The 14,072-nt window shown below is 33.3% G+C and overlaps 1 protein-coding gene across 1 annotated transcript in view; it reads left to right on the top strand.

Annotated features, from left to right (window-relative positions):
- Positions 1–14,072, top strand: part of RYR3 (ryanodine receptor 3) — a gene marked incomplete at its 5' end in the record, with an annotated part of 70,181 nt that overhangs the window by 23,054 nt on the left and 33,055 nt on the right. Inside the window, 5 exons of the mRNA XM_009070030.1 lie at positions 4,205–4,219; positions 7,223–7,393; positions 7,851–7,910; positions 9,048–9,179; positions 10,027–10,139. Coding sequence (XP_009068278.1) covers positions 4,205–4,219; positions 7,223–7,393; positions 7,851–7,910; positions 9,048–9,179; positions 10,027–10,139 — 491 coding nt within the window. The remainder of the gene's footprint in view (positions 1–4,204; positions 4,220–7,222; positions 7,394–7,850; positions 7,911–9,047; positions 9,180–10,026; positions 10,140–14,072) is intronic.

Genomic DNA, 14,072 nt, shown 5'->3' with positions numbered 1-14,072 from the left:
CTTAGCAAAGGAACCTTTTCTTTTATTCATATTTTTATGTATTTGGAGTAATCCTATTTTGAAAGTGTACCAGAGGAGTAACATTTAAAGGTTTATATTTCACTCTATTTTGGTTGCCTGTATTAGCTACTTAAGTCCAACTTCAGACAACAGAGAAGCAGATAAAATGTGCTATTGCATTTCATTATTCTCTTAAAAAATATTTGGCTTTTTTTTCTATGATTTTTTTTAAAGTTTTGAAAGTTGGTCAAGCCAAAACCTGATACTGGAACTTTTACAAACAAAACTCCTACATTTTCTGCTCGTCATTACCTCATGACTGACACTGAAGAACAAGTCAAACTATATAGAGAATTCTGTATTCAGAGTTAAGGAAGTTTAAATATCTTTTCTTGTTTTTACAATGTGTGTCTTCAAAACTGTTTGATAGAATTGAGATGTTTGTATCATCCTCATTAGCAAGATAAGTAGTGGGCACAGTCTAGGCTATTTGAAGATCAATTGCACAATAACTGAGTCTAACGTAGCTCTGTACTTTTATCATATGGCAATAACTGTGTATACATTTAATACCTGTGCTTCAACATTTAGATGATAGAACTGGCCTGAGGAGACAAGGATTAGGTGTACTTTTTTTTTTTTAAAACATGATTGATTAGAATCAGGTGAATCATATGTATTTAATCCAAATTGTGGATCATTGCAGTACTGATAAAAGGATAGTATGATTTAAACGGTTAGTGTCATATTTTAGTCAGTCTGGTATGGCAGGATTGACAAAACAAATCTTTACAAAACAAAGAACAGGTATGCCTCATAATGCTCTGATTTTGGTAAAATCACAGGAATTTAGCATCGAGAATTTATATTACCCAAATCTGGTTTTGAGATTATACTTTCAAATGCCTGTTTTATATATCAAAGTACACAGATATACTTTGTATGAATACTTGTATGAATATATTTGTACATAACAGAGATGTAGATGCATATGTAAATGGATTTTTCTTCATATGGGTATACAGTGCAGGGATATTTTTTTTATCTGCATATAATTTTTTTCAAGCATATTAATGTTGTATCATGGCATTCAAGGACACTGTGCATGGTTATTGCTAATAAAGGAAGGAAGAAAAAAGTGTATTGTTTGTGACTGAATATTTTATTAATATGGTACCATAACTGTAGGTATGATTGCAGAACAGCTGATAATTTAGATAGACATGTTTAACGATAACTTATATACCATGATAAAACATATGAGGTGTCTTTTAGAAGTGTTGTAATGGTTTTCTAGATCTGGTTTTTAAGCAGGAAATTACTAATATTTTGTTACATGATATGTAATTGCCCTAAAACCAACATGTTCATTAAAGGATAGATTTAGACCTGTTGTTGTGGAGGGGTTTTTTAAGACTGCATAGCTTAAAATAAGCCAGAAATTCTCTAAGTGACTGAATTTCAGGGTGTCTTGCAAGGTTTGATGCTTATTTATATCCTCAATAATCAGTGGAGGACATTAGGGAACATTACTTTTATAATTTCTTGCTTTAATATTAATACTCATCTCAAGAAGTAGTATGCTAATAGAATAATTAGTACTTTTTATCACTACTTATATTATTTCTAGTGGAAGCAATCATATCCAGTATTTATCAGACATGAGAATGTACAGAACACTCTGAATACAAACACGTGGCCCAAGACAGAATGGTTAGGGATCTCTTAAAGGATTAAGGCCCCATGCTGATCTCAGACTGCTTTAGATAATAGAGAGACAGACTTCTTAGTATTTTTCCTACACTACCAGAGTGTAAGGTGTCATAGATCATGTACAGAAGGTTCTATATCTTTATATGCCACATAAAGAATAAAAGCCCAGAGGATGAAGGAATAGCATTGCATTATTTATTGGTAGCTAATAGCAGTCTTAATGAATGATTCATCATTACAATCAATAAATTGATTAAATACCCATTGTATTTGATGATACAATAGTAACTTTGCTAATAATTTTTAAATAAATGTATTAACAGCTGAGCAAGTTTTTTAATTTCTCTTTCCTAAAAATATGGCAGCAGAATGCTCGGAGGGGAATGGTAAGTTAGAGAACTTTCAGTCTGAGACAGACTGTAACTTAGATTACATTGAGATAACAGACTTGTGATAAAGATGTTAAATGGAGACTTCAAACACATTCAACTTCACTAATCTGTTATATTTTTGACCCCTTCATAGGTTTCTTGACAAAATAGCATTTTGGTTAAGAGGCAATGATGTGCTGTTGTATTTTGCAGTTAATTGGTATAAAAGACTAAATGTAAGCATTCACATGTATATAATAATTGTGTAATATATATGTGGGAAATTTTTCTCTGTAAGTTTTAGAATCTCAATGAATGTGTGGCTGGATATATACCCTCAGTTGATAATCACTTGCATATCCTACTGAAGTTTTATTTGACTGGTCCTCATCAATTTTTTTTTAATCTGTTTGTAAGAAGAAACTTTTGGATAGACCTATGACAGAAGTTTGAGGCAGTCATAAAATCCAAATTTGCATTATGAATCAACTTCTTGGTTTGCGTCCAGTTGTAATGTGTAATAAATACTATTTGCAAATTTACAATAGTTAGAGGATTTCATGTTAGTATTTTCTGCAAGAATTTTAGATCTCTTCTTTGAGATAGTTTTAATACATTTTCTTTGGGTATTCTGAGGTAAACATGAGTGGATTACTTTTATGGTAATTTCTAATAAATTAAATGTAATTACCATTTTGTCTTTACTTTCCTTCAGTGTATGTCTGCAGAGCCATGTCTGTGCAGCATCCACATATTTCACACAATTGAAATTGTGCATTAGAATCTTCTATTTGTCTGAGTTAAGGTATTGAAGGTTCTAAGATGCTAAACTTCTAAGACACAATTTCATGATTAGTCTTTCCTCTTTCTTGATTTGCAGGTTTTTTTAACTATGTGATAAAAGTACAGAAGGCCATAAAAAGATTTTGTGTCTTCAACATTTTGAGGCTTATTCATGTATCACAGAAAAATGAAGTTACTATTAGGGCTATGACAGAAGTGGGCACGTGTGTGTGTTTATGTATTTTTCTGCTTGATTTTAACTACTAGTTTTCTATAGTATTTTACTATGCCTGGTCAAGGATTCTTCTGAGTGACAGCTGTTTGGGGTTTTTTTTTTGCCATTTTGCCATAACTACATTTTGAGGCTTATTCATGTATCACAGAAAAATGAAGTTACTATTAGGGCTATGACAGAAGTGGGCACGTGTGTGTGTTTATGTATTTTTCTGCTTGATTTTAACTACTAGTTTTCTATAGTATTTTACTATGCCTGGTCAAGGATTCTTCTGAGTGACAGCTGTTTGGGGTTTTTTTTTTGCCATTTTGCCATAACTACATGATTTGATTCTTCTGAGTGACAGCTGTTTGGGGGGGTTTTTTTGCCATTTTGCCATAACCACATGATTTTGCTGTTAATTTCTTAAGATTGCCTAACACAATGATAATATAGTGTCAACTATGAAATACATGTTTATTTAAGTGTATTTATGGTATTAACATAATAAACAGAGGAAAAAAACTCTATGTATGAGAGTTACAGCTGAATTTATAGTATTGTTCTCAAAATGGGTACTGCAAAGAGATACGAGCTGAAGTTTTCTCTTCAAAACCGTAATGAGCTATGCAATGGGAAAATACATCCATAAATGAACTGTTACACCTTCACAGGGATAGTTTGATTTTCAAACATATTTTTTTCAATTACATTATGATAGGGAAAAGATGGAGAAAGAGCTACTTTGGTGAAAATGTGAATATTTTCCATTATTGGACTATCCAGAGTTCTAGACACTTCCTTCTTTTAACAAAATTGGGAAAAGATGCAGTAATTAGTATATTACTAGGCTTACTTACTATATGTACTTCCTTATGTGCTCAAGGAACAAATGGTAGTTGTGGTAGAATAGCCACAGAAATTCAGAAGTTCAATCATTTAATAAGGACTGAGCTGATTTCACTAAGATCTCATTTGGTTATAAGCTTACAGTCTATTGTTTTAACTACAAAATTAATATATTGTCCTGATAAAGTTGAGTAAGTTTATTACTAACTTGTAAAATTATCATCTTTTCATCTCTTTTACTTATATTGTTTCCCTTTATTTTTCTTTCATACAGGCCATGCAAGTAAAGGTACAGGTCAAAGTGCATGATGTGGTTTTGTCTTAGATTTAGAGATGATCAGGCTCCAAGCATTCTTTCCATTGATCATAGCAGTGGCGTCACAAAGTGAACGTCCAGGTTCCACCTACTATTAATTTTGTCCAAGTTAAAGTAGCAGCTGAAATTCCCTTTGGCACTCCCACATGTTGCTTAATGTGAAAATATAGTAAAGTTACCTTTTGTAACTATTTCAGATGTACATTCCACCTCTGCTGCCTTTCTGCATTCTTTTATTTTTTGAGACTAAATTGAAGTAGAAATTGTAAAAGCAATGTCTAAGTAGAGTCATCAGAAACATGTGTTTGGCTTATGATATTCAAGAATATATGGGAGAAATGTGCTATAACCTATACCCTGTCTATAGAGGAACAGAAGATTGTATTAAAACCAAGAAGTTCAAATAAGATACAGAGTTCAAATCCTATGTTTTTCTAAAAGTAAAATGATCTTTGCCAAAACTGTGAGGTGTGACAAAGCTATGAATAATCCTTGTTTCTTTCATGTATTTAATGTATCTGAAGCTTTCTTTTCCTCCAGTGAACCATAGGTACGTCACCTTCCTTTGCATCATTCATATAATTTTTTGTAAGTATGAATTTCTAATATAGATGAGTACTTTCTGACCTATGGTGTGTTCTTCATCGGTGTCGCAGAATGACCAGCAAAATGGAACGTAAACGCTTTCATGTTTCCTTTCACCCTGTGTGCTGAGAAGCATGCATGATGCTCTGAAGAGCTTTTAATCAATTAAACTGGAGACATAAGTTAAAAAGTGAGAAGTTCTGTTACACTAATAACCTGATTTCATGCCTTGCTATTGTCAAATATCTCCAGCCAGAAAGAGTAGGATTTAATGAATGCTGTCATCATCTCAGAGAATTGAAGGTTTAAAGAGGGTTGGAAATACTAAAAATATTACTTCCATAATCTTAACCAGTTTTAGCTGATTTTCTTTTTAGTGTAAATAAATTATAAGTGATTTCTTTTTTTTGCATTGTATATATTTAGTTATTATGAATGTACTGAGGAATCTGTAATTCTTTTTCTCTACTTGTTTTTTTAAGAAATATCCATTTGTGTGTTTAAATCTTCAGACAAGTAGATCTTTACGTGTTGCTAGGCAACTAAATTATATCATTCTTGCTGTTGAGGTCCTTTAAACTCAGTTAATTATTTAGGCAAAATATATCCAATTTAATGCTTTTTACATATGGAATGAAGGTATTGTGTTTGCTCATATAGGTGCATATATGGAAAGAGACATAATTTTGTCATTTAGGTTTCTGTCTGACTCTACTTATACATTTATCAGCTGAATATGTGAATCCACAGACAGCAGAATTTATGGCAAAGGCTGAATGGATCTTCATTTTTCTGTTTTGATGATGTTCAAGTTTTAAGGTTCACCTATCTTGTTCATACCTAGTTCATACCTCATATGAACATAAAGAAAATTGGATGTGTGAAGTGTCCTCAGGCATAAAAGATGCAGAAAGCAGTACCTCTCCTTCTATTCCTCTTTTTTTAAAAAAATATATCTATTACGTATTTTGTTATTCCTTATTTAAAATGCATAGTGACGCCACTGGAATACAGTGATCCATTGTGGGATTCGTTTGTCTGCTGTCAACGTAGAGTACAAATAACGTCATTATTATAGCTATTGCATCACTGCTATTTCTAAGGCTCTTCCAAAAGCAAAGATTTGAGACACTCTCTTGCAATTGTTAGTTCCTTAAGAAAGGAAACCACATCCATTATGTGTTCCCTCAGACCTGCAAAATGTTCAACACCAGCTACGTACATAGATATTCACCATCTAGAAGACAGAATTTGCCAAAATTTATCACTGAGTAGAATATGCATGGCTATCTTCTTTTCTTCCAGTGATAACTGTGGTAATAATGAGGTATTAATTGGGAAGTAATGAATTGCAATGGATTCTGCTGTATCCTTATGTGGAACTACACAATACATTATAAGAACAGTAGTCATTAAAACTTAATTGACAGAGGGAAAAGGATGTGGAGGGTTAAATGTAAGCATTTGCTATTCTGTAGTGTTGTATGAGCCTGGAGGCCTAGTCCTGAAATCTTATCTTAGGCAAAACTCCCCTGGAATGTGGTAGGAGTTTAATCTAGGTAGAGAATTCAGAACTGGCCTATTCTATGTTTTTGCTGTTTACTATGTGTTCGTTAAGTATATGGGTCTTTTGTAAAGATTTTGGTTCTCTGTCTCATAAATGAAAAGATGAGTGTGAAATACTGTTGTACAGTGTCTATTGTAAGAAGATAGGGCAGTTGTTATTCTGTTGTGCTGTTTACTTCTCTGTCTCTTTTGTTTTCCTTTTCCTATTGCTGATGATCTCCAAAGATGCAAAAGTTCTAAGTTTTCATCCAAAATTTACTAATATTAACAAAAGCCAAAGGGCAGTGCTTTTCCCAAAGGTACTACTTAATTGACATTTTATTGCATTGATTCAAAGCCTTTTAAATACTGGTATTTTTTCAGATAAGACAAGTCAGGCAATATTCGTTCGTTCAGACTCTGGATAACTACCTTGATATAAATTTCTTACAAAAATGTAAACATCTTGAATATGTCTCTGTAACATTAGAGAACTAATAGTGTCCCCTGAGACTGACCCAGCTTTTAATTTTAGGGTTGTTTCTGATTTGAGAGGTAAGATGCAGAAAATATAGTTAGTCATATTTATGAATGCACACAAAAGTGTGTTGTTCCTATTAAAACATTACTATTATTGTATTTTATGATTGGGGCACACCAAAAGTATTCTGTTACATTTCCCACTCAAGACCGTACACCCTTCCTCTAATGTAGATTTTTGAATTCCTTGTACTACATCAGGAACATCGTTTCCTTGGACCATTAGGGAAAAAGCGTGTTGGAGAAGTGTGTGGTCAGAGAAATACGGTTGTTGACTTCTCTTTTCTTTTTTTTCTTACATTATAGTCTGGAGGACAAGATCAAGAGAGGAAGAAATCAAAACGTAGAGGGGATTTGTACTCCATACAAACATCTTTGATTGTGGCTGCACTTAAAAAGATGCTTCCTATTGGTTTGAATATGTGTACTCCTGGAGATCAAGAGCTCATCTCTTTGGCCAAAACTAGATACAGCCATGTAAGTGTCTGTTTCGTAATAGTTTTTAATGCAAAATAAGCAGAATTTTCTAAACCGAATTTTGAAGCACAGATATCTAAGCAGTCAATATTATTAAATATATCTATGCACTGTACAAAAGTAGAGCTGGTAATTATTGTGCTTTAAAAAATAATGTGGATATACAGCTGCCATCATTACCCTGTTATTTTCCATTTGTATACAATATGCAGTTTTATATTCATATTCATTTGGACAAAATATTGAAATACCATTAGTTAGCTTTAATTACCTTTAAAGTTTAATCTTTATTTTATGGCTAAAGTATGCCTTTGTCCCATGTCCTTCTGGTATCTTATGTACTTTGAAAACCAAAGAGGTTACATTCCAACATGGAAATAAAAGCTATTCTACGTTGTAAAAGTTCTTATGAGATGGATCATAATCTGAATTGAAAAATACTTCTACCTTTCTACAGAGGGACACGGATGATGAAGTCAAAGAACATTTACGTAACAACTTACATTTGCAGGAAAAGGTAATATAAAGCAATTTGTCTTAAAGATGCTGATGTGCACTTTCATAACACAGAAAACATAATTGTTTTGTTTATTGTGATACATTAAGAAAAGACTAGCTGAAAGCTATTAGAAAAAATTGACATTTAAACATTATTCTTCATTATTTTTTTCATTCCAATAAATAGCTTATTTGTAGCTTTGGCTGGTATATTCAAGTTTCAGGAGATCCTATAAAACGGAACAAATGTAAAGAATTGAGACACTGGTAGTCTTAAAGCTCTAATTGCTTAGAATAAACTTGATCCAGAAAGAAAATAAAATTGAAACTGTAGTATATCAGCTTTTATTGTTGAATTTAACTTGCACTAAAGATTAAATAGTATTTCTATGAATATATACAATTTAAAATGACTATAATAAAAGAAAAAAAGCTTGTGTCCCCCTAACACTTATTAGTTTTACAAGCACATTTATATTCCTACAATTTATATACTGAATATACTGTCAAAGCTAATACCAAAATAGAGTCCTCATCATTCTGTAAATAATAAATAATTTCAATCATTGCCTACAGTTTTTGCACCAAATAAGAGTAACTCTTTTATCTGTCATGGAAGATGTCTGTCTGGTTGCTATACATTTATGCTTGCATAAATTTAAATTGGACATACCAAGTAATTTTAATGTTTGGGTTGGGTTTTTTCTATTTCTGTCTTGCAAAATAACCTTTCCCAAAACTTTTGTCTGTAGCTCTTTACCTACTAAAATTGCAGGTATCTTTTCTAGGCTCCAAAAAATCATCTTTACACTGTCAGTTTAGAAGTCCTCCCAGAAGTTAAACTCAATCACAATACTAAATGGTCTTTCTTATTTCTAGTGCAGTTAAGTGGGATACAGAAGTCCCGGGGTCCTTTATTTAGTTTTATGAAATAAAACCACAGAACCATGCTCAAGAATTTAGTTCAATTACCCAACAGTATACAGAATCCAGCGCCATTTTTCTGAGCAGATAGCAGATGTTCAGTTTTCCTGAAAGTGAACAGAAAGTGGGAGTATCTATAACATTCTTTATTATTCTATGAGCGTAGTAGTTGTGGTGGTCAAATTCAGTGTCTTCATTCAGCAGCTTACATATGAAATGTGTTGGGTTTCAGTCTGATGATCCAGCTGTGAAATGGCAGTTAAATCTGTACAAAGACATTTTGAAGAGTGATGGACCTACTGACCCTGAGAGAAATGTGGAGCGTGTACAGAGAATATCAGCTGCTCTGTATCATCTGGAGCAGGTAAAAAGCTAAATGCTTATATTGTATTAGAAAATAATTTTATATTTTTTCCTTGTAGAGATTATTTCATCTTCAGTGAGTGTCATCATGAAAGTGTCCAGATAAAAATTTGGGTTTTGCACATGTGTGCATGCATGCACACATGCACATACAGATGTGTATATATGCAAAGTTTTTAATGTAATCTCTTGAAAAACCTCCATTTAGCTGCAGGGACAACTCTGGATGTATTTGCCTTTGCAAAACTTTTTGAACAGTTGCAAGAAGTGTAGTATACAAATCATCTCCATGCTGTAGCTGAAAACCCTGTGACTTTAGGAAGAGATGTTTGTTTGTGCACTTATTTTTAACACACTGGGTTTAGCCCATCTCCTGTTTCTTCACCTGAGGATGCTGTAGCTATTTTTGAGTCAGTTGCCTGTATCATTTGAATCACACAATTTAAATAGAAAAATGCATTTGTACTCTTCCCACATAAAGTTAAACCTTTTCATTTCGAAGTGATATAGCTCAGAAATTTGTTCACATGAACAATTGAAAACATATTGTTAGAAACAGAATAACCAGTTTGGAATTTTACCAAGGAGTCCCACACATGAGGTACTCTGGCATCTTGAGGTTGTCTGTATAAACTGAGAGGTACTATATAGAAAGCCCCCAGTATTTTTACTTATTAGTTTAAAAATAAAAAAATAAATCCCTCAAAGAATTCTTTTTTCCAGATGATGGGAACCATTTGTAACATTTTCTACTTTGCTAACTATGTTAACCACTAGCTAAAAAAAGAAAATTTTGGATGAAAATTGAAGAGTATATATTGTATGTACTAGAAGATATTTCCCCATAGGTTGAGCAACCACTGAGATCAAAAAAAGCTGTTTGGCACAAACTCCTGTCAAAACAACGCAAAAGGGCTGTTGTTGCATGTTTCAGAATGGCACCATTATACAACCTGCCAAGGTAAATGGCTTAAAGCTTGATTTTTTCATAACTTTTATTTGCATTGTTTATTGAGTGCAAGTACTGTTTGTGTGTTTACCTACACGTTTGTTGACTGTTAGGTCTGTGTAATTTTGTGTAAGAGACAACAGCTGGTTAGTTATCAGCTAGTTCCTCACAGTAGCAAAATACTCATCTCAGGACAAACAACCAGAGTCAGAAAAGACCATAGGAATGACACTGCTTCAATACCAAAATGCTTCATTTTTGTCAGCTATTACTCTGTGTAGTTCCTCAAGTTATTTGTGAAAATTGTTAAGATGTTGCTGTTTCTGTCCATTTTTTGCCTCTGATTGGGTGCTCTTTTTACTCTTTGTTCTCCTGTTTTTGTGTTCTTTTCTCATTTTTTAATTGTGTTGCTCTTCTCCACTGTTGCATGAACACTTCATGCTCTGTAGCTTGTCTGGGGTAATCTTTAGCTACTATATCAGAACATTATATGTATCAAAGTGACTATTGCAGCAGAGCAGGCCAGAATGATGTTTTGGACTTGGGTTTTGCTCTGCTTCTTATTCCAGTTGAATGTAGATACCAAAAAGTCTGAGATAAAATGCATCTTGTGCCTCAATCCATCTACTGCTATAATAGAATATTAAGATCATGTGGCACTGGAGTGATTTCCTTTACCCTGTTCCTTCTCAAAAAATCTGTTTTTTATTCAGATGCAGGTTAAACATGTTTGTAATTAGGTTTGCTTCTCACTGTTTTTTGCCTTTCATGTTTAATATTTTAATTAAAAGATTTTTGGCAAAGTTTTGAAGAGTTGCATTGCATTGCATTTTAAAATGCCTTTATTAAAGCAAATTTACATGCTTGATGTAAAGGTCTATAGCTAAAGGTCTTTAACCAAATGTCTCTAGCTGTGCCACTAACATATTGGAAGAATATTAGGTTTCCACAAAACAAATGAAAAGCCAGTCATACCATAAAATCTACACATCCTTCCTTTACAGTAAGTAGTAGTTCTAGACATTAGTAACTTCTCTAAGTGGGTTATGAATCTTTATTTTTAATTCCCAAAAAAATCCGGTGTAACAATCATTGAAGAAGAACATTTACATTATCTGTAATTTTCATTTTAAAAATGTATGTGCTAAAAACTCGTAAAATTCATGGTAGATTTTGTGGTTCAGTTTATTCCTAATTTGAATATGAATGTGAAGCAAATCCATTCAGATATTTCATCTAGTAGATGCTAGAAATGAACTGTCATAAAACTATTTTGGCAATTAATTGTGGTGTCTGAACTTCATAACAGACAAGAGTGAAAAACACTTTGCACTTAGAATCCTAAAGTCATAGAATGGTTGGCGTTAGAAGGGACCTTTAAAGGTCAGCTAGTCTACCCTGCTCCAATGAGCAGCACTTCTAGGTATATTGCTCAAATGATAGGTTCAGACTAAAGTCTTAAATTTCACTAGACACTCATTTTTTTTTCTAGATAAATCATAGAATTCTGACAGGAAAATAAGGATATCACACTATTATGCACCTGTAGTGATCTCCATCATCTAAACTAGTTGTGTTGTTAAGACATATTTGAAGCCTAGGGAGATTATTTCAAGTGGGGTATTGTTCTGCCAATTGACGGGGGCACCAGAAATGACCCAGAACCAACAAAAAGAATAGGCTTTTTTTGCTATTGGTGTTTAAGTTAATAGAAAAATGAATAATGCAATTATTTATACAGTTAGTTTACAAAGCTGTAATTAAAGCAGCACAAACAGCAAACACAATAAGAAAGGTAATGCACCTTATCATCACTACACACAGGAAAGAATAGTGATTAAGAAAGATACATCACCACTTGCCCCAATACTTTACCATCACCCATATCTGCAATTGTTGGGGAGCCCCTGGTTGCAGTGAGGATTTGGAGAGCCTTTCCTGTAATTGGAAAGTCGATGCAGTGCGTTCACTTCTAGGCAAGGTGTCCAAAGTCACTGCAAGAGGGTCCATCTTTTATGGGCTGAATCAGCAAGCTAAAAAATAAGTTTATTTGTGGTCTTGTGTGGATAACACCCGGCGTTTCTCCCTTCTGACCAACCGAGGCTGGGGCTTGGCCAGAGCCCAGGACACGGGTGGTGGAGTTTCTTAAGATATCTTGCAGATGGCAGCATGGCTTTGGAAATACTTTGCAAGCAGACATATATATAGCCTATGTAAAAGTTATCACTTGTTTAGTCATCTATTTCAGCGTTAAAACAGCTGCATCTATGTTACTATGTATGTATCTACTTTCAGCAGTTTAGTTAACTAACACAAAAGAGCATTGATCACAAGAAGTACAGGATTCATCTCTAGGTCAGCTCTGGCTTGGGCCTATTGTCCAAGCCCTAGCATTTCAGGTATGATCAATTCTAGGAGCTATTTTAATCTCTTTGAACCAGATTTTCAAGAGCAGCTTTCTTTATCTTGTCTATTTCCTCACTTAATTGCAGCTTTGTATTGGGAGTGTTAGTTCTAACTTTGATGCTAGAATCAATTAATCTAAAGGGCAGTAAGCAAACACTATGGTGGTACCCTTTTGTTTATTCTAGAAAAGATGAATGTCTTCAGTGAGGAATGAGCTTACACTTTTGAAAATGTTCTGTATGTTTAGGTGGCTTTCAATGCAATTTAATTATAATATCGTAATTTAATTTCATTTTCTGCAAAATATATCCTTATATGTATCCATTTTTAAGAATTCCAGTAAAATGTTTCAGAAATTGAAATGTCTGTTGATATGCAGGTGTTTGTCAAATTACAGAAAAATTACTTTAACTTCTACCATAAATATTCCAAGAACACCCTTTTATGAAAAGTGCCTCTATGTAAAAAAGAAATAGTTATATTTTAAAATATTTTTATATTTCAAGGAATAAAACATCAGTTAAGTTAGGAAATACTTATCCTTCATGTTCTGTATTTATCAAATGTACATGGCTTTGAAAAAGTGTCTTAAGCTATGTATGTTTTCTCTGAGATGTGTCTGTGTTTGATGTTTTAAAGAAATTAATTTGAGAAAAAATTTGTCTTATTGTGTGTGATCTGTATATGCACATAGATACAGCAAAGTTGTACATGGCAATTTTTCATACACAGTTTACAAATACATTTTTTCTGACTACTTTATTGAATTTAACTTGTGCCTTTCTTCAATGAAAACCTATATGCTTTTCTTCAGACACAAAATTAGCAATTTCTTCCTGAGCACCTTTCAACGTGTTTGGCTGGAAAAAGTACATGAAAAAACTCAGTATGACAGGCTTATACTCAAGTTAACGGTAATGTAACTTGTGGAGAGCCTCTTGCTTATGCACACACTTCTTCCTTCCCAGCCATGAGTTGATGTTTTCATGAACACATGAGTTTGTACAATTTTCACTGGGGATTCTGATTGGTCAGTTCTTGAAATTTGATAATAAAATGGCACCTGTATCAGCAAGTGAGCCTAGAAGGTTGACTCAAAAGCTATTCCATTATAAAATAATAATTCATATGCACAGTGTAAACTGTATACTGTGGACAGTATTAAACTGTGTATATACAGCAAATTTGTATAGCCTTTTTTGATGGTACAGAATAAAAGTAAATGAAGATGCTACATAGAATAACCTTTCTAACCCCATGTACTACAGCTCAAACCAAAATTTTCCTTAAATGTAATGTAAAGATGAAATGGTTTGGCCATTATTATGTGTAGTCTTATTGCCATGAGCTGTATTTTCTGTGGAAAGTTGAATTAATGAATTGTGAGTGAATGATATTGTATAGTGAATGAATAAATAACTTAATAGTGAATGAATTGAAATAGTGAAATGATAGAATCAACTGGGTTGGAAGAGACCTCAAAGATCATCAAGTCCAACCCTACCGTCATTACTAGACCATGGCACTAAGTGCCACATC

This window comes from Acanthisitta chloris, unplaced genomic scaffold, assembly GCF_000695815.1.
Source record: "Acanthisitta chloris isolate BGI_N310 unplaced genomic scaffold, ASM69581v1 scaffold6732, whole genome shotgun sequence".
NCBI classification, from domain to species: Eukaryota; Metazoa; Chordata; class Aves; order Passeriformes; family Acanthisittidae; genus Acanthisitta; species Acanthisitta chloris.
This window is presented reverse-complemented; position numbering and strand designations above follow the sequence as displayed.